At 39.7% G+C, this 26725-nt stretch overlaps 1 protein-coding gene across 1 annotated transcript in view; it reads left to right on the plus strand.

Moving 5' to 3' along the window:
- pvalb6 (parvalbumin 6) overlaps positions 1 to 26168 on the plus strand; it is a 63301-nt gene extending 37133 nt beyond the window's left edge. The window contains exons 2-5 of the mRNA XM_078951404.1: positions 22221 to 22286; positions 22366 to 22498; positions 22595 to 22704; positions 25561 to 26168. Of these exons, the coding sequence (XP_078807530.1) occupies positions 22226 to 22286; positions 22366 to 22498; positions 22595 to 22704; positions 25561 to 25586 (330 nt within the window). The 5' untranslated portion in view covers positions 22221 to 22225 and the 3' untranslated portion in view covers positions 25587 to 26168. The remainder of the gene's footprint in view (positions 1 to 22220; positions 22287 to 22365; positions 22499 to 22594; positions 22705 to 25560) is intronic.
- Positions 26169 to 26725: the final 557 nt, after the last annotated feature.

Consider the following 26725-nt stretch of genomic DNA (forward strand, 5'->3'; position numbering starts at 1 on the left):
CTATAATATGAAGAACCTCACTTTTATCATTTCAGAGGACTAACAAACTAAAGTCTCTGGACTTGGGCCCAGTCTGCTGGACTTTAAATATGTAGTTGTAGAGTTAAGGCCTGTTCACACAGGGACGAATTTTGTCGGCGAAAAACGCCTCATGACTAAACAAAGGGCACCAATGAGAGTGTGCACACCGACGCGAAAAAACGCCACGCGCCAAAGCGTCAAAAAAAAAAAAAACGCCTCGGGTTCGTTTTTTTTTTTTTCGACGCGTCGCATCGAAATCTATTCGACCAATTAGAATGCCGCTTTTGCACACGTGTCTGGAGCTTCTGAAGTTACAGTAAAACACAACTTGGGGGCGCTCAAACACAAAACTGCCTTGCTGAGCACACATACCAGCGAGGAAGATAGACGCCAAGTAGCGTCTACACTGCTGCAAAGAAATAATGACGGACATTCTAAAATATCCCCTTACCAAGTACCAGTTGGAGCTACTGATGCTTATTCGTCCGGGTGTGTACGGGCCTTTAGATAAGTTAATTCTTCTCTAAGAGTTCTGGTAAATCGCCTGTCCGTCCTGGGGAGGATCCCTCCTTTATATGGGCACCCCTGAGGTTTCTTCGTTTTTTCCGGAATCCGTTTTTTTTAGGAGTTTTTTCTTACCGCGAAGGGGGGTCTAAGGGCAGTGATGCCAGTATAGCTTAGTCAGTTCGTTAGTTCAATTTAGTATTTTCCTATTGAATTCTATGTATTCATGATCCTTTTGATTTTTTTGCTTAACTTTTTCAATTACCGAGACGAAGCCCATCGAGACGACTGTTGTTGTGAATTTGGGCCATACAAATAAAATTGAATCGTATTGAATTGAATCTTGAATTAAACAGGGGCGCTGCCAAATTAAATAACTAGTGCTGCCATCTATGGGATAAAGTAAAACCCATTCAAGAGAGGCCCAAGTCCAGGAATTTTGCACTTAATGCATTTTAAATGTCAAGCATAGTCAATACAGACATGGGACGTTTTTTGCACATTATAAGATAGCTTTTGCTTTGAAGACCATAGAACATGTAATATCTCCATTTTGAAAAAAAAGTGAACTTGGGCCCCTTTTGAACTAACCAATTCATTTATTACTGGAACTTTTTTTTCAATTATCTCAACATTTTAAAATTTTTTCCCTTGACTGGGTGGATACGGGTAGCCCTGCTGTGCTATGATGAAATCTTTACCGTAACGTGCAGAACTTTGGTTATGTGTCTGAGACTTCTTCAGAGTTTCAGAGCTGAATCAGAGGCCCCTGTTGGTTCTCAAAGTGAGTTCTAATGCCACACTGGCGGAGTGACACTGCAGTAACAAAGTACGCTGGTATAAATCATTTAATGCTTAGAGTCACTCACAATAACGAGGATTTTTACGTCAGGTTTAAATCAAAAAGTAAGGACTTTATTTATTAATATATTTTGTTAAAAAGGCAGAATTGTCTTCAGGCAAATGTGTCCATGCTTTTTACTTAGAATCTGATTCACTACAACCGACTGTCGCAACCATTCTTGCTCTGCCAGTTTTTCTAACAGCAAACAGTGGTAAAAGTATGTTGGTGAGAATTTAACATGTGCTATGGTGTATGCATGCTAAATCAATGCAAATGAGAACACAAAGTGCCTAAAGACGTCTTACATCTCCTCCCCACATGCTGAGTCCTGTTCTGTATAAGCAAAGCTTTGAAGTGAGATTCTCTGATCATTGCAGCTCATAGGCCTGTGTCTGCACCATTGACTGTATCTAAGAACTGGACTGAGTGATCCTTCCCCCTCGCATTCCAAACAGGAAGTACCTGTTGGCTCTAAGAAGCCAAAATCCTATAGACTTCTATAGAGACATGAACAGCTATTACTCAATCATTATATTTGTCAGAATTACCATTCTTGCTCTTATACCGTTTCCTAACAAAATTGTTTTCATATTTCTCATTTAGTGCAAAGTTTGTGATCTTACAGCTAATTTTTAAAACGTATCACTGATAGATTCTCCCGAGCCCACTTTCAAGAGGTAGGAGTGTGGCCTTCTAATAAGCCCACTCCCGATTGGTGAGAGTGGTTGCCACAGAAACAAGGTCTCAATCCAAATCGCTTCCTTATCTGTACACCTTCTCCAAGCAGAGATATATGGAAAAGATTGTGTCTTCAAATCTGGACAATACTCCCGCTTGATGACATCATTAATAGCCTGAGGTCCTCTACGTTAGAGCATAGCTGCCAGCGTTCGCAAAATACATTAAAAATTGTTTTATAAGTTTAAAAAGTCATACAATAACTCAATACGTACATTTAAGTGTAAACTTCTGTGCTTCAGAGCACGCCGGCGTAAAGAAATGCGTTTCTCCTTCACACCACAGTAAGACATGGATCATCTTACCAGCGGAGGGATAGCCTGCCCTATCTCTACCGCTCCTCCTTAAAATAACCCTTATGGACACCAATACACCTTCAAATGCCCCTTTGGAGCAACAGAAAGGAGCGAGAGGGGTAGGAAGGCAATTTGGATTCAACCAATGACTCAGACCGACTCGGACCACTAACTGCTTAAAGTAAACTATTTTCTGTGGGTGACGTCACGCTCCCTCGTTCCATTAATCAATGATAATGGGCAAAAGATTTTGCCCATTATCACATGCACTCTGATTAATTAATCAAGTGCACATTTTTTGCATCCACTGCCAAGTTGGAACACATTTTTATTTGTGCACAGCTTGAAGAAATCAGGCCTCATGGAAGAGTTTTTGATTAAATAAAACAGGACTTGAGCAACAAAGATTACTTGATTTTACATGCAAACCGATTTGAACCAGATGACACACAATTAAATATAATTATTTTGATAAATGAACACAACATCACATATGTCCATGCATCCCGGTGTTTTTGCCTGCACCACCACATTATCATACCCAAGTTATCAAACAGACTGAGATAGATGAGAACTTAAAGAAGGTTTTACACGGTGCAGCACACAGCCGTGATGTTAATCCTTTTATCGGGGACTCAGATTTGTGGTGATGAATGGATGGTGTCCTTTTTGATTCACGGAAGTAAGCAAAATTATTAATGAAAGAGAAATGTACAATTGCGTTTTGTTCACACAAAGTCTTTCATATATGAGACTACAGTTGGGAAAGAAAAAGCCTGGAGCAAGAGTGACACTGCTTTGACATTTTGCATCTTTTTCCAGATACATGCGGCAGTATCATATAGCCAGAGTGCAGTGTGAACACCGTAGGCTAATACTGGATTCAAGAACTTAAGTTCTTGAACATGCATCACAAACCCAGTGTGTATGTAGCATAATATCGGGGATGTCGCCGGCAACACCTAAATAACACGTGCTCTTTGACCTTCCGTAAATCCCCCTACCGTTTCTGTGATCGATGTAAATGAGCTCTTTCTGACGTGGAGAAAAGCAGCTTTGCACCGAAATGCTACCCATTCCTAACATAAAATGTTCAATAGAATTGAAAGTCGCTTTTTTCCACATCAGAAATAGCTGATCTGCATTGATCGCATAAGCACTTCACTACTGTAAAGTTTTGCACATCAACACAAAGCTGTTGAAGAATGCACTGAAATTATTATGTAAAGGTCGAAGAGTTACGGTAGTCACTTTTGGAGCTTTTGGTAAAGAACCTCCTCTTTGCCTTGTCTTATCAAAACAAGGCTCACCCCTGCTATAAAATGCCATTTTGACAAACAACAAAAAAATAATAAGAGTTTGCTAATAAAGAAAGTTGTTACACGTGTGTTTCTAACGCAGCTCAGTCTGGTGAATGTGACAATAAAACTGCCATTAACAGCACAGATGGCTGCCCTTTAAGTGTTCTGTTGGCAAGAATTCCCAAAGGTGACACATTAATGAGTATTAGAATCATCAGATGTGCGCAACAACCAATAACATGTCTGGGGTCATCCTTAGAACCTCATTCACCAGAGGAAGAGCAGCTTCTTTCTCTTCCTTCTCAGTAAGATTAAATCAGTGCACCTTTGTGTATTTTACCAAGCTTCAAATTAACCGGGTGTGTAGTGCCTTAATTTATTTTTAACCAGTAAAAAGTAAGAGAACATTTTTTAAAGTGTTTGATGTAAAAACGACTTTTTGTTCCGAATGTAAAGTCACATTCCCGAGTCCATAGTGAGGCTGGATGCAGTCAGGAATCTTTAACCTTTAGCATTCTCTGATAAAACCAACAGTGATACTTAAAAGAGGTCCCAAATCATAGCATTTATTTCCATCTCTGCTCCAGTTAAAATGATGGAAAAATTGGAATAGATCCAGTAATTAGTCACTGACGATGCATATTGCCCCAGAGCAGACAGAGAAAGAGATGTGAAAGTGGAAATTAAAAGATTAAGAGAACAGAGTTAGATGGAGGCACAAATATGCCTTGGAGCAAAAAGGAGAGATTAAATCAGTGGAGGACTGGAGGACAGAGTAAGGACCTGGAAATTAGGTGGCGTGAAGAGAAGAAGCAGGTTGACGAAGGGCAGAGAAAGACAAGTGGCAACCAAACAACACAGCCCAAACACAGCTTAGAGACGTGGGCGGAGCTATGGGCAAAATCTCTGCCCCACACTTGCCCCCCTCCCGGTTTTTGAGGAAATATTAGTATCATTATTGACAAAGGTAAACAAAGTGACAAAGGCACTCATCAAGACAAGATTCTTCAGACATTGCAAAAATAAAAGAAGAAATGATATAAAAGGAAATAAAAAACAACAATAATAATAAAATTGTGGCTTTCAACTCTGGTGTTTTGCCGCCGTTTTACAGTCTTCTGCGCCTACCGCCCATGAAATGTTTTAGCTCCGCCCCTGCCAGTGGGAAGCAACTTTCAATCCAATATTAACATAAACGGAGAAAAGTCTCTGCTTTCACCAAATGTTCTTTTCCTTCTCTATCAGAACAATGAATGACAAACATTAAAGAGTAATTCAAGCTTTTTACCAAAAAGATAAACCAGGTTTGCATTTTTCACACAAAGACGTGTGAAGGATAGGTTCCTCTTAAGAGCCCGATCAGATTAAGATACAGCCTGTACAACAACAGTGTAATTACTTTATGATAACGTCCATTTATTGCAAGATAACAGGCCCAGTTTAGATTTGAGCTCACCTGATGGTGATATTTTCAAGGACACGTTTTAATCACAACTAATTAAACTAAACGTGGCCTCACCTCTTCACTCTGGGGAAATGTAAATTTGCCAAACTGCTGATGTAGTGAAAGACAGACACAAAGTTCTTTTTCAGAATAAATTTATTGCTGGTTGTTTTGGTGGCTTTCATCATGAGGAGGGAAAACTGTTGCGAGCGATTTACGCACAGAGCAGCACTTAATGGTCTCAGCTAATTAATCACTTTCCATAATGTTTGGTTTGAGAGATGGAATCAACTTTTAGCGGCTGTAAATATTGCTGCTAATGCTTTCAGTGGTGGATTAAAAGGAATTTACATCTTTAATTTGTTCTGTAATATTCATGCAAATGCACAGTTTTATGTGACTGTTATTACAGTTTGTTATGAAGTCGTGCCAACTCTGCTTGACAATGTAACTTTTTAGCTCTCATTGTGCTGTTAGAAAATCATATAGATGCCATTTTTTAATCCTTTCAGGACCAAAACCTCAAATTAGTTAAAGAGCCACTCTGATGAAAAATATGTTTTTATATTTTGTACATGTTCTTGTGGTAGCTTTCTGATGATGGAGGACATAAATGAAGAAAATTAAGCTTAAAATAGCATTTTCGAGTTTTTTTGCTCTCAAATCGTTGTGAAAAAGAACATATTTTGTGACGGGATGGGCCACAAAATTCCTGCTCCGCTCCATTCTGATGCATCCACTTGCAGACAACTAGATCAATGTATGTCTTTGTTTATTTTTGTCCAAGCTGGATAACTCCAACATTTCTCACCATTTTTGCTGCACCGCTATTGTTAGGTTGGAAGTGTAAGCTAGCAGGGGAACGTGTAAGCAGACAGCTCTGAGCAGGGGAAAGGGGGGCGGTGTTGCTCTGCACCAATGGACCTGCTCAATGAGTTATATCGCTAGAGGAGACACGCCAGCTTGGAAAGCCTAACCGATGGTGGCGGAGCGCAACGCCATCTTGGTGAGGTCATCGGTGCCCACATGACAAGGCTTTCTATAGCCTTTGGTGGCATCTAAGTAGCCTTTATATACTTTATATATATTCATATTTCTATATATTTATACATATATATATATATATAAATACATTATATATGTATATAATTTATATATATACATCCTTTGTTGTTGTTAAATAAGAGAAACAGGGATCCTCAAAAGCTCAAACTTTTAATGAAAAATGCTAGTTGCAGGACTTCTTACAAATAAAAAAATATATAACAAAGAATTTAAAAAAAAAAACAATTTTTAAAAATGTAGAAGTTTTAGACCTCTTTGACAAGTAATTTAAATTATTTAGAAAAGCCCAACATTAAGTCAATAGGACGTCAATAATAATAAATAATAACAATATATAAATAATAAGTCAATTACAATAATAAATAATAATAATAAATCAATAATAAGTCAACAATAAGTCCCAAAGTTAACAACAGATTTACCCTTTAAAAAAAAATAGATTTACCCAAATGTCAGTGATTAATTTGTGTAACACAGTTGGTATGGTGCCGGGTTTCAAGCGAACAGTCTGGCCTCTTTTCAAAATGTGTTTCAACAAAATGTTTTGAACATATCCAGACTGTATTACTAGTTGGTAACCACAGTGACCCATCTGGGTTAGCTCTTTTAATTGCTAAGGCCCACTTTTTCCTTGAGTCTGAATACATTGGAAACCTGCAAGAAAAGTTCAGTCTCTGTGTCATAAATGTATAAATTTTACAATGATAGCCTAGTCCTAGTATGCTGTATATAGGTTTAACAAAATAAAATTTACATTTATGTCGACATCAAATCATACGTACAACATGCAAAATGTTGATAATAACCCTGCAGCATCATGCATGTCAACATGTGTACTATTAAAAAAAAACATGTGTACTATTAATGAAGCCCCGGCAGCTATAAAAGAAAAAAAAAATATCGTACTTACCTGTCAAATGTTATGCCTTCGTCCTTCGTGGACTCATTTCTCCGATTTTGGCAGTTGAACCCGCACAATGAACTGGCATTTTGCAAAAAATGTGTTTAATTGCATGCACTGCAGCAGCGACTTGACCTCACCAAGATGGCAGTGCTCTCCTCCCATGAGGAACCACGTGATGTCTCCTCTAGCGATATAAATCAATGGTCCCGCTCACAACTCAGAGCTACATTTCTAATAAACTAACACTGCTCTGCAGAAACTATGTTCTACAAAACAGCATTATTATTTTGTTTAATTGCTAAAAGCTAAAACAGCATAAATATAGTCAAAAGACCACTGGGAACAAAAGGTGTTCGGAGTGGGTCTTTAACGACACGCAATATAAACAGGTTGAAGCTTACTCAAGATAAAATGTAATAAATTAAAAAAAAAGACTTTTTCAATGGATGCACTTGCATCACAAAAAAGAACGCTCAGATGAAGCAATGTCATATTGTGGGTTAGACCTTCCACTTATGAAATGTTGGGATTCAGCTTTTGTGCTTTCTGTCTCTTATCTTGCGATTTCTCCCCATTAACGTGACTGTCATGGTGATAGTAACTTTACCAGCTGAACAACTATGTTGCTGCATTGAACAAGTTAAAACAGTTTCAAATAGTTGGCCTTTCCATCCACTGGCCACAAAAACAAAAGATGTGAATAACACGCAAACTTCTCATAGAACAGCTGCAGTCGGGATTTAAATCAGAATCAGTAACAGTGTTGACCAAAACTTCAATAAGGAGAGATAAGAGGAACACAGATCTTTGGTGGTAAAGTTCTTGCATGACTTGCATAAGATAAGTTTGGTCTATAGATAACTGAACTCTAGTGCCAAGACACAGCTGCTGGTTAAGGGCCAGACCGGTGGAATTTGGGATGAGAAGGGTGGGAAAAACCATCTGGAATGTGAAGAGGGAAATATCTACAAATTTAAAGGGAAAAACCTGATCATTATTACTTGGAAGAAGGTGGGAAAGTTGGCTTTTGGTTCAGAGTGAAGATGACATGATGAGTGGTGTGTGGAGAGAATATCTTGGAATGGAAGTGGATCTTCCTGTTGGAAATCATGCTAAAGCTCACTCACTACTGTGCAGCCCCCATCCTTCGCTTTGGACAATTGTAAAGGTGACAATTTAAAACAGACATTTTTTTTTTTCTGTTTCAAAAAGCAGCAGGTGCTGCATTCGCACATCCTAAAAAGACCATTTTGGCAGACAAAAACATTCCTGGAGCTGTGTCAAGGACATATTTACCCTGAAAATGTGCAAAATTACTGTAAAGCAATCTTACAGACTATTTTTGAGACAAAATATCCTAAGATTTGGAACTTCACCTGTCCAAATGGTCAACACTGACAAGGACCAATGTATTCTGTTCCAAATCCATAAATGTGGTCCTTTTTTAGAACTTAATTGAGTACAGAACAAGTTCTTTTTAATTTAGGAGAAAAAAGTAAAGGCATTAGAGATGGAACACACTGGTTATTTGTATTTCTGCATGGCTGTGGTGCAGTGGAAGGGCAGTCAACCGCTGATCGAAAGGTTGCAGGTTCAATTCCCACCTGTGTGTCAAAGTGTCCTTAGGCAAGACACTGAACCCCACCTTGCTTCTGGCAGAAGGTTGGCCCCAGTTTTCGGCAGCGAAGCCACCATCAGTGTGTGAATGGGAGTGTGACTGTAAAGCGCTTTGGGCCTTTGCAGAAAGTAGAAAAGCGCCACATAGGCATACGCCATTTACCCTTCACGTAAAATAACAGTGAATCATCAACCATATTAAGAGCATTCTACTGTTTCCTTATTCCTTATAGTGTCATACTGTAAAACTGCAATGCAACCTGGAAGAAAATCTTACAGTATTCTGCTGTTTTCATGTTGAACAGTATGATACAATTAACCACAGTGCAAACTGGGAGAAAATAAATTAAGCTGTTTTTATGTTGTATAGTGCTATACTGTAAATTGTGCCCCAATGGTAAAAGCAAAAAGGAAAAAGGATGAGATTTACATTAACTTACTGTAAGCAACTTAGCATTATGGGAAAATAAAAAAGTCTGTGACTTTATTTAAAAATCAACTGCTCAAGAACAATCTAGAAATGTTTAATTGGTCTCTCAGCCATTTTGCCTCAGTTTGGCAGCTACAAACTAGAAATAGGAGAATGCATTATGGGAGTTAAAGTTTGAATTGAATGTGTGTTCAAATATGATCAGAAAAGCTATTTTTAACTTTAAACTGCAAAAACCTGATTATAAAAAGCATAGGCCTACACCTCTATCCTAATTTCAATTGTTTATTTACTTATCAATATAGCATGAAACTAAACTCAGTACTTCACAAAGATTATTCCAGTCTGATTACTATTATTGTTTTAAAAAAATGTTCAAACCAAGAATGTTACCACCAATGTCATCAGATTTACAAATGTATGCAGGTAAAATGTTGACTTTTTAATAATTGCATGACTGTATTGATGTTTACTTCATGGCAGCCCTAATACTCCACAATGGGACAGAACCTGTACAGAGGAATGACTGTTTCAGGTGTTTGCAGTTCTTTCTGCATTCCAGTTTCAGTCTTAAGATAATGGTAAATACTGTTTCCAGACTTGTGAATGTACTATTTAAAATCCCTGTTGGTGTTATTTTTGTGCAGTTGGGATGTCAGTAATGCATCATTCAGGATGTCATGCATATTTCATTTCATTCTGAGAATCAAATAGAGGAGCTTTATTCATCTGCATAACATCTGAATGTTTTCCACAGCTAACATGTTGATCCCTCTGGGTGGAGGTGATGTTTTTTTGCATGCAGGATGATGCAGTCTAATATCACGAGTTGGGATGGTGAGTTAGGAAAGAAAAAAGGGACAAAGATTTGGATCAGATTGCTGGGATTGTCCTAAAAATTGCTAAGTACTGATTTTGCCTTGGTGAACGCCGCCTTCGCTAAGGATTCTGTGTTTTTACTACATGTCACAAGTTTGACTCAATGCCCTTCAATAGCAGCTTAACTTTAAATCCTATGAAGTGTTGGACTTGATTGATGAGGAAAATCTTTTGTAAAACAGCTGCAAACATATTCAACAGTTTGAGATTTTGGTGTTTTTCTGTTGGTGATTTTCAAAGCAAATCACACCCCTCTTGATGGCATTTTAAATTGCAGAGGAAAGAAGAGGATTCAGTAAATGTATGTATGACATGCACAAGAGCTGCTGTGAGAAAATGAGAAACCACTGATGCGCAAAAAAGCCACAAAGAAAACAAAGAGCTTCTCCGATTTAACTGCACTATAACATGCTTTTCTCATAAACTGGAATGCATAATAAATCTTTCTTTTTGAATAACCTTCATTTTGAGTTTTTTCTAAAAACTACTTGTTTGATTTATTTAACAAATCTGAGCGGAGATTAGTTAAATTTATGATAAAAAAGAAATAAATAAAAACTGTAACCTCCAAGTCAACACTTCTGCAAAAACATTTCACTTACAGGTTGAATAAGGTGGCATGCTTCACAATAACCAGTGTAGAAACAGCAAATGCATGTCTGTATTTGCTGCGAACACTTACTGAGTCAAAACTACAAAACTGTGGCCAACAACCAGAAGTCAGGATTTCCTATGGAAGATGCTCTGCAGCAAGAGTGCACACAAACACCAAAAAAAAAAAAAAAAATCAAAATAAAACAAAAGGAAAGGAATGTCAGTACCTGTTTGGAAAGAAAAGAACATCAGAACCATTGTTTTTGCTGTAACTCAGGGCCAGATTTTAAAGGAAAGATGGAAAAATGTTTGATTTTCATGGGAGAATGTGGAGATGATAACTTCACACATCCACCTGTGAGGATGTGGTCCGGAAACAGTTTCCCTAGAAACCGGGTTACTTCAGTGGAGGTTAGTGTACAGACTGTTATAGGCACCTGATATGAATTTGGGAGCAGCCCAAATGTTTTGGTACAATGCAAGATTAAAGGCTGCAGTGGAAAATTTTCCTAAATATAATTCAATCAAAACCTGATTCGAACTGTTCTGAATTTAGTTTCTTTAAATCAGGAATTAAAAGAAATATTTTGAGAAGCAGGCATCTTTAATTAACACTACTATAAAGGTAGGCCAGCTTTGTTTTGTTTTTTCAGAAAAACAGCAGTGTGTCTAATAATCAGGAGCCCCTTTTATTTGGAACAATTCTGATTGTGTTCACTGATATTGAATTGATTTTAAAATGTTTGCTTGGGTGTTATTTTAAATAACACGGCTAACATGTAGCAGTGTCAGACTGTTGTTTTTTGTGAGTTATTAACAAAGTTGGGAGTTAGAATAGTCACAGTAACGTTTGTTTTTAGAGGAAACAATCTATTTTTTGTTGGGAGTTACAGGTATTGTGAATGCACAAACATGACTAACACTTGTAACGTGGCTAACATGTGGCGTGTTACAAACAAAATCTAGAGTTAGTTTAAATGCAGTTTATAGAACCTGACTGACATGCGGACTTATCTTATAGTTCAATGCACCTTGAAAAGTTTGAAAATAAACTGTTCATAGATGGTGCGCCCTATATTCCAATCGGTCCTGCAGTGCGGAAAGTATGGTAAGATTATTTGTATTGTTTGTGTGTATGCCATCAAGATTTGGGTTGAAATATGTTTTTTTAAACAATTGTAAAACAAAAATTCAGCATAATTTCAAGAAAAAAAATTGAAATGACAGAATCTGTTTTGATGAAACCTCCATGAACTACCTTAATGTGGAGGGGTTTGAGAGCTCGAGTGATCCCAGGACCAAGCTGTCTGGGGGTTCTGCCCCTGGTAGGGTCTCCCATAGCAGACAGGTCCTGGGTGACAGGCCAGACAAAGAGCGGTTCAGAACCCCCTTTATGAGAAGAAAAAACAAAGATTCTATCATGTCGTCCGGAATGGTGTCACTGGGCCCCACTCTGGAGCCAGGTCTGGAGCCGGTGCAATGTGGTTTAGGTGCCTCGACAGCCAAAACTCCAGTCATGAAACTTGGCTTTTGGTACATGGAACGGCACCTCTCTGGAAGGGAAGGAGCCTTAGCTTGTGCGGGAGGTTGAGAGGTATCAGCTAGATTTAATTGGGCTCACCTCCATGCACAGCCTGGGCTCTGAAATTCAATCTCTTGGGAGGGGTTGGACTCTTTACCATTCTGGAGTTGCACATAGGTGGCATGCTGGGGTGGGCTTACTCGTGAGCCCCCAGCTCAGCCACCAAATCTTAGATCTCACCCAGAGAATGAGAGGGTCATTCCCCTTCCCCTTCTGGTGGGGGACAGGTGGTTGCGGCCTATGGGCTGAACATCACTTTGGAATACCCAGCCTTCTTGGTGTCTCTCAAAGAGGTACTGGAAAGTGCCCCAACGGGGGACTCCATTTTCCTCCTGGGTGATTTCCATGCCCACATGGGCAATGCCAGTGGCACCAGGAGGGATGTGATTGGTAGGAATTGCCTCCCTGATTGGAACCAGAGTGGTGTCTTGCTGTTGGACTTCTGTGCTTACCATAGTTTGTCCATGACAAACCCCATGTTTGAGCACAAGGGTGTCCATCAATACTACAGGTACCCTCGGCCTATTGAGGGTCGTTTCAGTCGACCCTCAGGCGTGTAAAAAGAAGGGCAGAGCTGTCCACTGATCATCACCTGGTGGTGAGTTAGATTCGCTGGTGGGGAAAGGATGCATAGAAAAACTTGGGAGACCCAAACATACTGTCAAAGTCTGCTGGGTACGACTGGCTGAGCCCTCCATCAGGAAAGTCTTTAAATCCCACATCCGGGGGTGCTACTGACTGAGGTCGGTGACAACGAGTCAGAGTGGACCATGTTTTCCACCTCTGTTGTCTCTGCTGCTGTTTAGAGCTTTGTTGTAAGATCTGTGGTGCCTGTCACTGTGATAAGGTCACTACCAAATCTGAGTGCCTGATTGGTCAAAGTTTAACCTGGTTTAACCGTCAACGTGCATTCAGTGGATGCAGATTTTCTTAAAAAATGTGTGTAGCTATAAGTGTGAATGCAAAAGTTTTAAATATGCAACAGCAAGAGGGAGGAGCCTCAGGGGTAGCGAAGCAATTCGAATTTGTTATGGCTCTGCTTCAATACTCATAGGTGTTTCTGCATCTTGCACACCTCTCTCTGCATGTTGTAAGACAGAAGCTGTGAGAAACAACGTAAAAGATTCTACTTTCCATGCATCCATTGACCCATTTTGAGGGTCAGATGAAAAGCTTTAACAGACTGATAAAGTCACCCGGTTGTCCTCTTGATTCGGGAAACGGCCACTGTGTTAATAATCCAGTTAAATGCTGAGCTCTCTGAGAAAATTGGATTACAGTCATGAACAGACGGACAATGTCTGACTGTGACTTCTTAGCTTTTGTGGAATTTATACGGCTCATGCAGAACCCACAGAACAATGGCCTGTAACCCAAAGGGAGCCTTTTTAACGTAAAAAAAAGAAATGTTGGTCATGGCAGCTTCAAACAGCAGGAGACTCATACATAATTCTATAAAAGTGGGTGTTTTGTGGTCCAATTGTGTGAAGTGACGAGCAACACAATGTGAAATAATGCCACTAAACCCATCAAAGCTCATAATCGAGATATTTCCAGTTCACACATCTGTTACAGTGAATATTCTCTGCTTTTGTCTTTTTTCCCATTAACCTTGCTCTGTGTTTTTCTTGACTCGATGCGGCGAGCGTACAGGGCTCAGGTTTCTTCAAGCGTAGAACTCTAATCTCTTTCTTCTAGGCATCTAAGATGCTCTTAAAAATACATACACGTTCTCACCAGAGTGCAGCTGTTGCAGGAGCGCAGAGAGCTGGCAGCTGTGCAGTACGATCTGGTTTCACACACCTTACAATGAAATGTTCCTTTTTTTTCCACTCCTCGGGAATCTCAACTCAAATAATGCTCTTTAGAACGACTGAGATTGCATTTAATCTATCAAAAGTGTTATATTTTGATGGATTTCTCCTGGTGAGGTGTGATTACCCAGTAAACATACAAATGAAATATTTAATGTAAGATCTCATTTAAAATGCACATTTTCTGTTTTGCATGCAACGATAATAATGCTTTGTGGTGTATTCTTACAGTTTTTTGTGATGAGATGCAAAAAACACAGGAAGTTAAATAAGCAGAGGGAATGCAGCGCTGCTGGAAATGGCAAAAGGGATTGTGAGAAGACCCTCTGACTTGGCTCTGAAAATCTTAAGAAAAAAAGCAAAAATTAATAACAATAAAGTGGGTAAGCAATTAATGATCTTAAAAAAAAAACTGGACATTGCTTTAAAAACAATAAATGAACTAAGGAGGCACAGAAGATGGAGGTGCAACTGAACAAGGAGGAGCACAGGTGTGCTGTGGGTCAGGAGGACAGACGATGACCAAAAAACTAAAAGTCAGGGCAGAGGTCAGCATAACAGCAGCTGCAGGGAAAACAGTTGTTGAGGAGTTGTTGAACAATAAAAGAGCAGCAAACCAATTAAAGCAGGTCTCCCTGACAGGAAAAGGTGAAGCATGACTCCAAAACTATAATAAACTGTATTCTTAAAAAATCTGAACATGTTCCTTCCGTTCAGATTCGAGCTTTATTTTTAACTAACTCTGCAAAAATAAGTTTTTCAATTCTATTGTTAATCAATAAAAACTAATGAACAAATCGTTCAAAGTGGGAACCTTTTTAGGATTTAATTAGGCAATAGTTCATACTGCCGCTTTAATTTAGAATAAGTCAATATAAATTGAATCCATAAATTATGCTAATAAATTATTTGTTTTTTAACTCGGTCCTCATCCTTCACTTCTTTTCAGTAAGTCCAATTTTAGTTTATTTTATGCCTACTAACCCTGGAGGACTCAAAAACAATGAGCTTTTAAAAGTCTCCTCCTCCTTTATATCTTCTGGGAAAAGCTTGGTTTTCTCTCAAAAGTGGTGGCCAAAGTCTGGAGGGGTGGCTGCCTCTTTGATCCAGACCAGCATAATTAAACTTTGATAAGTTCAACGTACTCCTGGCATTAGATTTGTAGTTTTGGATGTCGATTCATATTTTCATGCTTTATTTTTGAGGCATTGAAGTAGAAACTTAAAAGTCCCTAAAAGTCCTATAACGGGATTAAATCAACTTTATGACATTATCCGTGCAACGCCTCTGAACTTTTCCCTGTAACTGATGATTAACCGCACACTCCCAATCATCACGGCAGCGCTCTCCTTTAAATTGAATCCGTCTTTCTTCGCACAGCTTCACTCTTACTGAGATATCTCAGTGAATCAATCTGGTCGGCCGCGTTTCACATTGAATCGTTTGTTTTCCCTGCGGACGCCTTTGTGCTAAAGGTCAGAGATGGAGGTTGTTCCTCTGCAATGATAAAAGATTGGATGTGAGGCCACACATGGAAAAGCACAGCTCGCCATCGATCCCCAACACAGTGATGCTTGAGTAGATAACACCGTGCCGCTCCACGGGCTCCACAAAGCATAGCACCAACCAAAGACATGGAAGTGAATATTGCTGCTTGTTATTGAGCTCATCAAAGGTTCAGTTGATTTCTGAAACGTGAAAAATCTAGTGTTTCTTCACAGGAAAACTGATCATTTATGTTTGTCAAGGGAGATGTAACCAGTCATCAATCTTACATATCATCTAGGCTATATTAAATACATCTCATAATCAGAGAAGTCATCAAAAATCGTGATGCATATTTTTTTATAGAATAAATGGTAGGCTAACCACTGTGGGCTAATAACCCTTTGCAAAACGGAGTCAGTTGAGGTGTACTACAAGTATACTGAGTCTGTGTGCTGTCAGGTTTGATGAAGACCACTGGAGGCCAGTTCACTGCTCAACAGACAACAGGGGATGATGCCTACAGATGGCAGTGAAGGCAGAAGAGAGGGGAAGATTCTTACAATGAAACATGTTGGTGCTTCAACATGTTTCATTTATTATTTAAATGTTTGTTGTTTTTCAAATATTCACCAAATAACAAATCATGTGGTGCAGAGGTGGAGTAGTCGACCTCTGATAGAAAGATTGCAGTTTTGGGTTCTGCGCTGCCCGCCCATATGTCGAGGCGTCCTTTGGCAAAACACTAAACCCCACATTGCTTCTGGTGGTTATAGGTTAAAGCCAGTGTTTGGCAGCAGAGCCACCATCAGTGTGTGAATGTGTTCGTGTATGGGCGAATGGGACTGTGACTGTAAAGCATTTGGGGCTTCGAGGGAGGTAGTTTACTATTTTCTAAATCGTTTTGCTTCATTTTTTTTGCCCTGGTGTTGTACTTTGTATTGTATCAATATAGCATGACTTTTATTTCAGCTTTAAATAAACAAAACAAAAAAAGTGTCATGGTCAGCTATGACAAAACAGACACAGATGCTGGAACCGGGAAAGATCACGCAAGACTGTAGTGGAGTATAAAAGATTTATTGTCCAGAGAAGTCGAAGGAGCTTGGGCTGCGACAGCTGAGACGAAGACGATGGGATGAGGACCAGTAGGTGAGTTCGGACTTTTCCTGATGAAAGGAGGCGAGGACGTGGGGACTGAACGTGGTGATCTGACTGCGTGGCCAAGGTACGTGGCATGGAGTGGAGTTGTGGTGTGGCATGCAGTCATGGTGTGGCTAGAGGTTTTGGATCTCATGCGGAATTCCAGTATATCGAGTGGTGAGAAGACCCAGGTTGACACTTGTGGGAGATGTCCTTTAGGCGATGAGGAATATGTGGTTAGCAGAGCAGGCGTGGAGCAAAAACAAACTTGGCAGACTATAGGAAACATGAGACCAGGTACTGCACCATAAAGGGGCAACGAACTGCCGAAGAATGCTTGGGAACGGCCATCTTAAATAGGAGCAGGCAGGCTGATGCAGAGTCACGATTAAAAGTCTTCGATCAATGACAGGTCCAGGATAAGGGAACAGGACCGTTCAAAGACCATTCCACAGGGCAATAACCCTCCCAGTCAACCAGGAACTGCAGGCCCCGACCCCGAACGTCCAAAACCCAGCTAACGGTAAAGGCCGGGGCGCCATCAATGATACAGGTGGGAGGTGGACAGGCTTGATATGAGAGACGTGGAACGAAGGGTGGATCTTGAGAGCAGCTGGTAAACGGAGACGGACACAGGAGGGGTTGATGACCTTGTCGATGACTTAAGGTCCAATGAAACGGGGAGCGAGTTTCCGAGAGGTGGACTGGATGGGAATATTCCTGGAAGAGAGCTAAACCTTGACCTGGTTCGTAGGAGGGGCCCTCCATCCTGTGTCGATTGGCGATACGGTAATTGCTCTCCTTGGTACGTAGGACAGCATCCCTGGTCTGGCGCCAGATGCGTCTGCACCGTTGGTGGTGGTGTAGGACCGAGGGCACCGCCAAATTGACTTCCTGAGATGGAAACAGAGGAGGTTAGGTACCCAAGGGAGGCTTCGAACAGAGAAACACCGGTGGCAGACGAAGGGTGAGTGTTGTGGGGGTATTCAATCCACACAAGAAAAGTAGGCCAGTGCGTGGCATTTTGTACTACCAGATACCGGAGGACCGCCTCCAACTCTTCATTGGCCCTTTCCGCTTGACCATTGGACTGGGGAGGATAACCTGAAGTAAGACTATGTTGACCCCTTGGGTGAGCAAAAAGCTTTCCATACCTGGGATATGAATTGTGGACCTCGGTCTGACCCAATGTCCGCAGGTATTTCATGGTAGCAGAAAACGTGATTCACCAGAACGTTGGCAGTTTTCATAACTGTGGGTAGCTGGGGCAGAGAAATAAAGTGAGCGGATTTTGAGAAATGATCGATAACAGTGAGAATGACTGTGTTGCCATGGGAAGGAGGCAGTCCAGAGATGAAATCCAGTGCGATGTGAGACCAGGATTGACTGGGAGTGGGAAAGGATGGAGCAAACCAGAGGATGGAGAGTTGGAGGACTTAGACCGAGCACAAGTGGAGCAAGTGGCGATGTATTTCTGCACATCTTTCTTCATGGAGGGCCAGAAGAAACGCCTGCGGGGTAGGTTAAGAGTCCTGTGGACACCGCATGGCAGGAGACACGTGATGTTTGTCCCCAGGTGAGGACATTAGATCAGACCTAAGGGAAGTCGGCACAAATAGAATTCCGTTGGGGCAAGGTGCGTGATTGGGTTCCTCACCTTGAGCATGAAGGACCCTGCTCTCAATTTCCCAGATGAGGTTGCCCACAATGCAAGAAGGGGGTAGGATGGTGGAACTATCAGACATGTTGAATTGGCGAGAAAGTGCGTCCGGTTAGATATTATGACTGCCAGGTCTGTAGGTAATGGTAAAGTTGAAGTGATTAAAAAAGTGACACCAACAGGCTTGGCGTGAGTTGAATCTTTTAGCTCAACGTAGGTATGCCAAGTTCTTGTGATCTGTCCAGACGATGAAAGATTGAGCCACCCCCTCCAGCAAGGAGAGTTTTATAGCCAGCAGTTCTCGGTTCCGTATGTCATAGTTCTGTTTGTGGGTGAGAGTTTCCTGGAGAAACAGGCACATGGTTTTGGTTTGCCTGAAGACTCCTCTCTTTGGGAAAGAACCGCTGCATCGCCAGAAACGGAGGCGTCGACTTCCACAATAAATTGACGAGAATTATCAGGCTGAATGAGTATGGAGCAGTGATAAACAGATTCCTGAGGGTGTCAAAGGCAGTTTGGGCCTCTCTAAGACTGATGGGTCTTAGAGAAGAGGTGAGTTTGATTAACGGGGAGGCAATATTGTTGTAATTTTGTATAAAGCAATGGTAGAAGTTGGCAAATCCCAAAAATTGTTGTAATTTGATTCTGTTATCAGGTGGTTCCCATTTGGTGACGGCTTCGATTTTGGCTGTGTCTGTTTGGATGCAACCAGCTTCAAAAATGTATCCTAGGAAGGGGATCATGGTGACATGGAACACGTATGTCTCCGCTTTAACGTAGAGTTCATTCTCCATGAGTCTTAGTACACAACGTACGTGAGTTTCTTGTTGAGCAGAATCTCGGGAATAGAAGAGAATGTCATGAAGGTCAAAAACAGACAAAAACAAAACAATTGAGAAAATCCCTGATAATATTGTTGAATAGTCTTTGGAATGTAGGAGGAGTGTTATTAAGTCTGAAAGGCAAGACTAAATATTCGAAGAGACCTAATGGAGTATTGAAAGCGGTTTTCCACTCGTCACCTTCCTTCATGCGGAAGAGATGATAGGCGCTGCAGAGATCTAATTTAGAGAAGATGCAAGCCTCTTGAACTGAATCGAATAATGAGCTTAGGAGAGATGGCAAATACTTGTCTTTGACTGTAATTTGGTTAGGTGCTCTGTAATCAATACATAGACATAAGGTTTTGTCTCTCTTCTCAACTAAAAAGAAACCCGCTCCAACTGATGAGGAGGAAGGACGAATGAGATCCGGTAGCAGGTAGGAACCTTGGTAAGATCCACCTCCCCCGAACAGTTAGAAGCATGAGATGGGACTGATAAAACAGCAGACTGGAGACAACTAGCTATACAAAAAAACTCCAATTAGTTATCTGTTGTTGTCCCCAGTAAAATTGAGGATTATGCAATTTAAGGCAGGGGAAACCCAAAATTATGGGAGTCTGCAACGTTTGGAGGATGAAAAGCTGTTTGTGTTCTCTGTGGTTGCCAGAAGTTAAGAGAAGAATAGGTCTGGTGCGATGAGTGATGCGGGAGAGATGTTGTCCTCCCAGTCTCGCAGCTTTAACTGAAGGATCCAAAGGTTCAGTCGGTAGAGAAAGCTGGGTGGCCAGATGAAGGTCAATGAAACTCTGTTCAGCGCCAGAATCTACCAGGGCTTGAAATGCAAGAACTGCAAACCATGCTTGACGGGTAAAAACAAAATGTTTCTTCCAGATGAAACTTTAGCATCAACCTTCCAAAGGTAATAAATTATCATTTAAATAAATACTGCTTGCTATAAAGGCTTAGGAATAGCATGATATAGGCCCTTTAAAATAGCTGCTTCTAAAAAATCTCAAAAACAATTTTTGGTGGAAAAAGTTTAGCTAATTTTCAAACCTTTATGGTGAGAATAACTCATCTATTGTTATTCATATTTTACATGACTACTTGCTAAATTGAAGAATGCAAAATTTATAGATACTTATTTCATTATGATACAGTTACATCATGTTAAAAATTATATTAGGGGTGCTTTTTCCTGAACAATCATGTCAATATTTTTACATCTAGAGTTAATATTGTTGTGAGTAAAAACGTAACAAATGATCCAACATATCATAATTGATACAATCTATATTTAATTTTAAAAAGTATTTTGAAAAAAAAAAATCTTTATTAGCAAAAAACTGAAATTTTTGTCACTTGTCCTGGGCTTTCAAGGGTTAACACTATCATACAATATCCAAAAACCATTCTTAGAAAAATGAAGGAAGCTGCTAACTGAGGGGATGTAGGAACCTCAAGATCAAACTGATAAGAAGAACAAAGAAAAGTTTCTGTCTGTACTAAACTTTGGAACAGGTCAAGTAATGAACTCAAACAATGTTCAAATAACCCTAAATTTAATTAAAAAAAATTATATATATATATATATATATATATATATATATATATATATATATATATATATATATATATATATATATATATACTAGATACATGATATGAAGATAAGACTAGTTCAATGTCAACAGGTGTTTGAATAATACCAAATACATGTGGGAACTTGATTGTGGTGAAATAATCAAAGCTCTTTTAATTACAATAAATGAGTATTGTGCAATGTGCAATAATGATTACTGTTAAATTACAATCAATAAGATATCCATGTACTTTACTTGATCTGCAATGTAAAATAATAATTACTGGTTTCATGTGATAATGTCCTCTAATGATAATCAATGATTATAACATATCAGTTGTCTAAAGTGTGAATCATTAATGTTGACTGAAAAGACGTAAGAATTTTTTTTGTGGATAATCAGTAAGCTCTCCATTTTATTACTTTAAAACTCGATGTGTGATGATTTCTGGATAGAAATAAAATGGTCTTCTGATAATCAATATGCATTACATATCTGTTACATGAGGTGGGATTATTGTTACTGTTTATTGAAATCATGTAAGAATGTTTACTGAGGAAAATGAACAATCAACAAGCACTTGATTTTGTCACTTGAAAAAAAATCTATAAATAAAATAACTGTATGACATAAAATAACTCAGTCGAGATGGGATTATATAAACTTGCTTCTTCCCACTCCTTTTTCAGCAATAAATCATGCGCTACTTGACTTTAGTTTATGATGACTGTATTTAATGAATCAAATTTGACTTGAGTGTGTCTTTGTTCTTGTTTCTTTTTTTTCTGATTAATCTATACAGTTCACCATTTCTGTGATGAGTTTGATATATCTGTGTTATTTTTTTATGGTATTGTCTACAATTAATTCTTGAAATAAACGAAACCAATCAATCAATCAATATTGGTAATACCTTTAAAGACGGATAATCCCTGCTTTCATAAGGTCCCTGTCTTTGTCTGTCCAGCTTGAGTACACTCATGCAGCACGAGCAAAGTAGTCTCCGCCAAAGTCAGGGGAAAGGGTACCAACCTCTCAAGCAGCGATCAGGTTCATTCACACGTCGTAAAAAACCACAGGGCTGTTAAGTGCCGGGCTTACCTTTCATACTGAAGAAGAAGAGCATTCTGTATGTAGACCAGACCACAAACTGAATTCTGTTGTGGTTTTTCTGGGACTCACACGGATTTGATATTACTGCTTGTCTTAACGAAAATCATGAAAGATATTTTAGACTGTATCTTTGTTTCGTTCCACGAGGCTCCTTTCTCAGCTCATGCTTAGTTGTCACTTCTCCAGGTTGTCACTCATCACCTTATCCTCACATGTCCTGGTTTCCTGCTCCATTTCCAGGGTGTCACCAGTGTAATATGAGAATGTCTTCCACTTGTCTCACTGCTCTTCCGCAGACTTATTTTTAACCTTGTCCCCTCTGAATCTTTCTTTTCTCCTCCTCTCTCCATTTTTTCTTTTGTGCGTCTGTCTTCTCCAGTCAAGATGGCAATGAGCAGCATCCTCAACGCTGATGACATCAAGAAAGCTCTTGATGCCTTCGCAGGTAAACGACCTTCACTCCCAGTGGTTTGGAAAACTCCTTTGGTGACTCTTTTTATCTGCTCCCATCTCTGTGTGAACAGTTGCTGACTCTTTTGATCATAAGAAGTTCTTTGAGATCCTGGGTCTGAGGGCCAAGTCTGCCGATGATGTGAAGAAGGTTTTCACGGTGCTGGATGCCGACAACAGCGGCTACATAGAGGAAGAAGAGCTCAAGTAAGAAAAAAATAATAAAACTCACAAAAAAGAGACATAAATAAAGTAAAAACAGATTTTGAGTAGTCTCTGACCATCTCTGTTTTACCCAACTAGATTCGTCCTGAAAGGTTTTGCCAAGGACGGCCGGGACCTGACGGACAAAGAAACCAAAGCCTTTTTAAAAGCAGCTGACAAGGATGGCGACGGAAAGATTGGAGTTGATGGTAAACAAAAACATCCAATTGTCTTACCAGACAAATGTCAAAGAAGACAGAAATGTGTAGAAATGACCCACAGTTATCCGTGTTGGTAAAACTCAAGTATGTGAAGTAATTTCAAAACATGGTGGCTTCAAATGTGGTCATTTTTTTGGGGGGAGGGGGGGGGGGGGGGCATCTCTGTTTGGACTCCTGATTTCTTAAGAGCACTTCTTGAACATTGGGTTCTACGTTGCCGTCACTTTCCAAAGCTCCACACTGCTGAGTTATTCTCTGGGGATAGCTGCTATGCTGCCAGCAGAAAATTCTCCGAAGGATGCATCATTCTGCAGGGTTCTTATCATCAACGAACACAGACCGGCCTAAGAAAGCTGAAAAGAGACGAGGAGGCTGTTCACAGGGCTCTGAAGCATGTGGCTTGTGTTCGTGGCCGACTTTGAAATGCTGTTATACTGCCCATGCTTTTCATTCTACCGAAGGTCCTGAAAGCAACACGCTGAGGAGCAAAGCATCTTTAAGACCAGAACTTGGTGTCTTTGTGAGGAGAAGAGCTGACTTTAAAGCTGTGAGCATGAATTCGTATTTATTTGGCAGACGATTTACAGCCAAAAGTCAGAAAGTTAGCAAGCAGTTGAAGTGGGAAACTTTGAAATGGGACTCTGAGTTTAATCTAATAAATAAATTGAAGAAGAGGATCTAAGACAACAGCAAGCCACATGTGATATAGACTAAATGTTCACAAAAGCTAAACCACTTCTTGTTCCTTAAATGGCCCAAATCATGGTTTTCTTAAGCCTTTCAGAGTAAACTATATCCGTTTATATGATAATGTATTACCTTTGGCACACTACTGAAGGATATTGTTGAAATTTTAGTTATTTTCGCAGCTCATTTTCTTACCCGGAGGTAAGAGACTCCATCTCTGAGGCACCGCCATTCTCTCTGTGTAGGTTTCATGACTGGGAGGGTTTCATGACGGCAACCTAGAGCCAGCCTCTGCAGCGTGTCTGCATTTCACCCACAAAAACAAACAACATCTGAACTTTTGCAAAGATGGATGTGAATATTGCGCACATAAAAAGAAAGTGTTTAGCCGATCACCGCTAGCTCAGCGAGAAAAGTGTGTGTATGTGTGTGTGTGTGTGTTAGACTAGGGGTAGTGCTGACAGCTCAGACTCTTCCTGGAAGGGGAAGAAAGAAAACTGTGCGACTGGTCAGCTCCATATTACTCACTATTTTTGTTGAAGAAGAAAAAGAAAAAGCCGTTTGGCTTATTGATTTTTCATTTTATTTTCAATTCAACAAACGCAGCTTCATTTTGAAAATGAAAAAGCATTTCTATTATTGACTTTTGTTTTTAATTACTAGACAGAAATGCTTCCATACTCGTGTAGCCACCTAAAGGGACATCGTAAATATAGAACGTACAATAGTCACATTGGAAAGTCATTACTAGAGGTGTGGACTCGAGTCACATGACTTGGAGTTGAGTCAGGTCACATGACGTGGACTTAAGTCAGACTGGAGTCATGTGACCAATTTGACAACTTTAGACTTGACTTGGACTTTAACATTTATAACTTGTGACTTGATTTAGACCTTGGTCTTCTGACTGAGAAAGACTTTCTACTTTTCCTGGCATCCAAAGATGAGATAATGACTCATTAATAAGGTGCGTGCACTAGCTCCTTACCGATGCTCAGAAATGCTCCACGCACAGGATGTGCATGTGCTACGTAAGAGCCTGCAAGATGCCCGTAGGATGTTCACACAAACAACACAGTGTCTCTGCACAAAAACAGAACTCCAAACAAACAAAAAAGTTGCAGGAATTCTGAGCATACAAATTACTTAATGATCTTATTTTTTTTTGTCATCTGGGGGTTCTCGAACTCTTAGGTACCTCAGTTCATGTCAACAAATATCACAATTGATTCCATTTTATTTTATTTTATTTATTTCAAGCATTAAAAATGATTGATTAAGATGTTTAAAAACATAAAACTTAATTACTCATAATCATAAAAAAATAATGTGACATGTGAGTGTATGCATACAGTTCACTCATATGTCACATTTGAGTCAGGTAGGCTTTAATTTTTTTGTTTGAAAGGGAGTGAGAAGAGGCCAATTTGTATAATCCCACCTCCATTGTGTGTTTTAAAAAAATACATATTTTTACATAGTTGCTATAATCTGGTCATTATCAGATAAAGTCCAGATTATTTATCAAGTAACAAAATGATTATTGATTATCCTCAGAAAACATTTCTACGTCATTTGTAAACATAAATATGAATCACACTTCATGCAAAAGATATGTAATATTATTCATATTTTCATCAGATTCCTTTATAAGTAATCAGTAATCATCGCTACACATTGCTGATCAAGTAAAGAAAAAATGATAGTTTATTGATTATCATCAGAGTGAACAACTAGGCAATGTATGCACAGGGTTGCAAAAAGGACGCTATTAATAATCTGTCTGCACAGAATTCCATTAAATAATAATCTATTTATTTATCTATCCTCCGATAGCTGCCAGGCTCCATTTTAAAAAGAGTATTAAGTTTGTTTGTTGTTGTTTTTTTTTATGAAAAATAATTTTTGGAGGTTATTTCAACATGTTGACCCAAAGATTTCACTGACTGCCATTTTAAATGGACTTTTAGGGGAAATTTGAGGCAGATTCAGGGATGAAGTGCCTGAGTACAGTGAGTTTAGAGCTTCAAAAGGTGTGAACTGTAAGAATTCAAGATTAAATCATGAATTCAAGAGTAAATTATGAACTGTCCCTTCACGTGTTGTCGTCCTTGATTGCTTCCAAACCCCTGAACTTTCTCCTGTTTTCTCTTTCAGAATTCACTGCCCTGGTGAAAGAATAAACGGTCACCTGTAAATGGCCTCCCACCTATTAGCACACCTCAACACCCCCAACCCCCAGCCCCTCCCCTGCGCCTGCACCTCCGCGCCTCGGCCCAGCTGCCCTCCCGCCTCCCTGAAGACAGTTTCTTCTGACATCTCTTTGGACCTTGGCCTCTGCCGTGCTGCCGTCTTCATGAAGTTCGATCCTGCGGTGTTACGCAGACCCCACCCCCATTAGCAGACCCCCCCCATTTAATTAATCTCTTTTATACTATCCTTTCTTTTTATTCCATTGATGCACAAACTTCAAACATTTGAAACCTTAAAGTGGTGTTTTAATAAAATATTTCTCTACCTTTCTAATCATACACCCCTCCTTAACTCTTTCTCTGTCTGTGACTCCTCTTCTTTTTTCCTCCTTTTCCTCCCCTTTTCTCCAACTAAGCCACTTCTTGCTCACCTTAGTGCTCTCTTTCCATTCTCTCTGCCCTATCACCAACTATCATCCTTTTCTCCTCTGGAAACCTGCTGGGGTAAAAAGAAAAGCAAAAAGATGAAAGAGGTGAAGCTGTGAAAGAATTAAATAAACAAGTGAAAACATACCCTCAAAAGGCTCTTTCATTTTTTTTTAATGAGGCATTCACTGAGTTCACGTAAAGAAGGAAACTCTTTGCATTTACGGAATTAGGTCCTGCTACCTCTTGAATGTTTGCAGCAGTTTGTGACATGAGCCGGCATCCTCTAAGGGGCCAAAGCAGAAAAGGGTTGCATCATTCCAAATGCATGAGAGTCATTACTTATAAGTGCAGAGTTGCTGTCAAGCCATTACTAGAATTGGATTCATACAAAGGTTCAATTTAGGTTAAGCATCCCAGTGGAGGAGCAGAGCTGGCAAAGGCACGAATCTTACGTTTTTTCAGCTGGATATCTGTTTGCCTGCCTTCAGGCGGATTTTCAGCTGGCAGGTGAGTTACTTTTACCCGACAAATGACAACAAAGAAACAAACACGTGAACTGTAAAGTCAACGTTTCAATTACAAGAAAAAGGGGTTAAAAAAAAATTTGGAATTGACAAATTTGACATTTTATGCAAAAAGTGATTTCCTTTCAAACTTGCTCAGTTCCAAAGCCAGCGTCCTCTCCACGCTCCTCTCCAAAA

The sequence above is a fragment of the Oryzias latipes genome, chromosome 8, assembly GCF_053564925.1.
Source record: "Oryzias latipes strain Hd-rR chromosome 8, Olatipes_Hd-rR_3.1".
NCBI lineage: Eukaryota > Metazoa > Chordata > Actinopteri > Beloniformes > Adrianichthyidae > Oryzias > Oryzias latipes.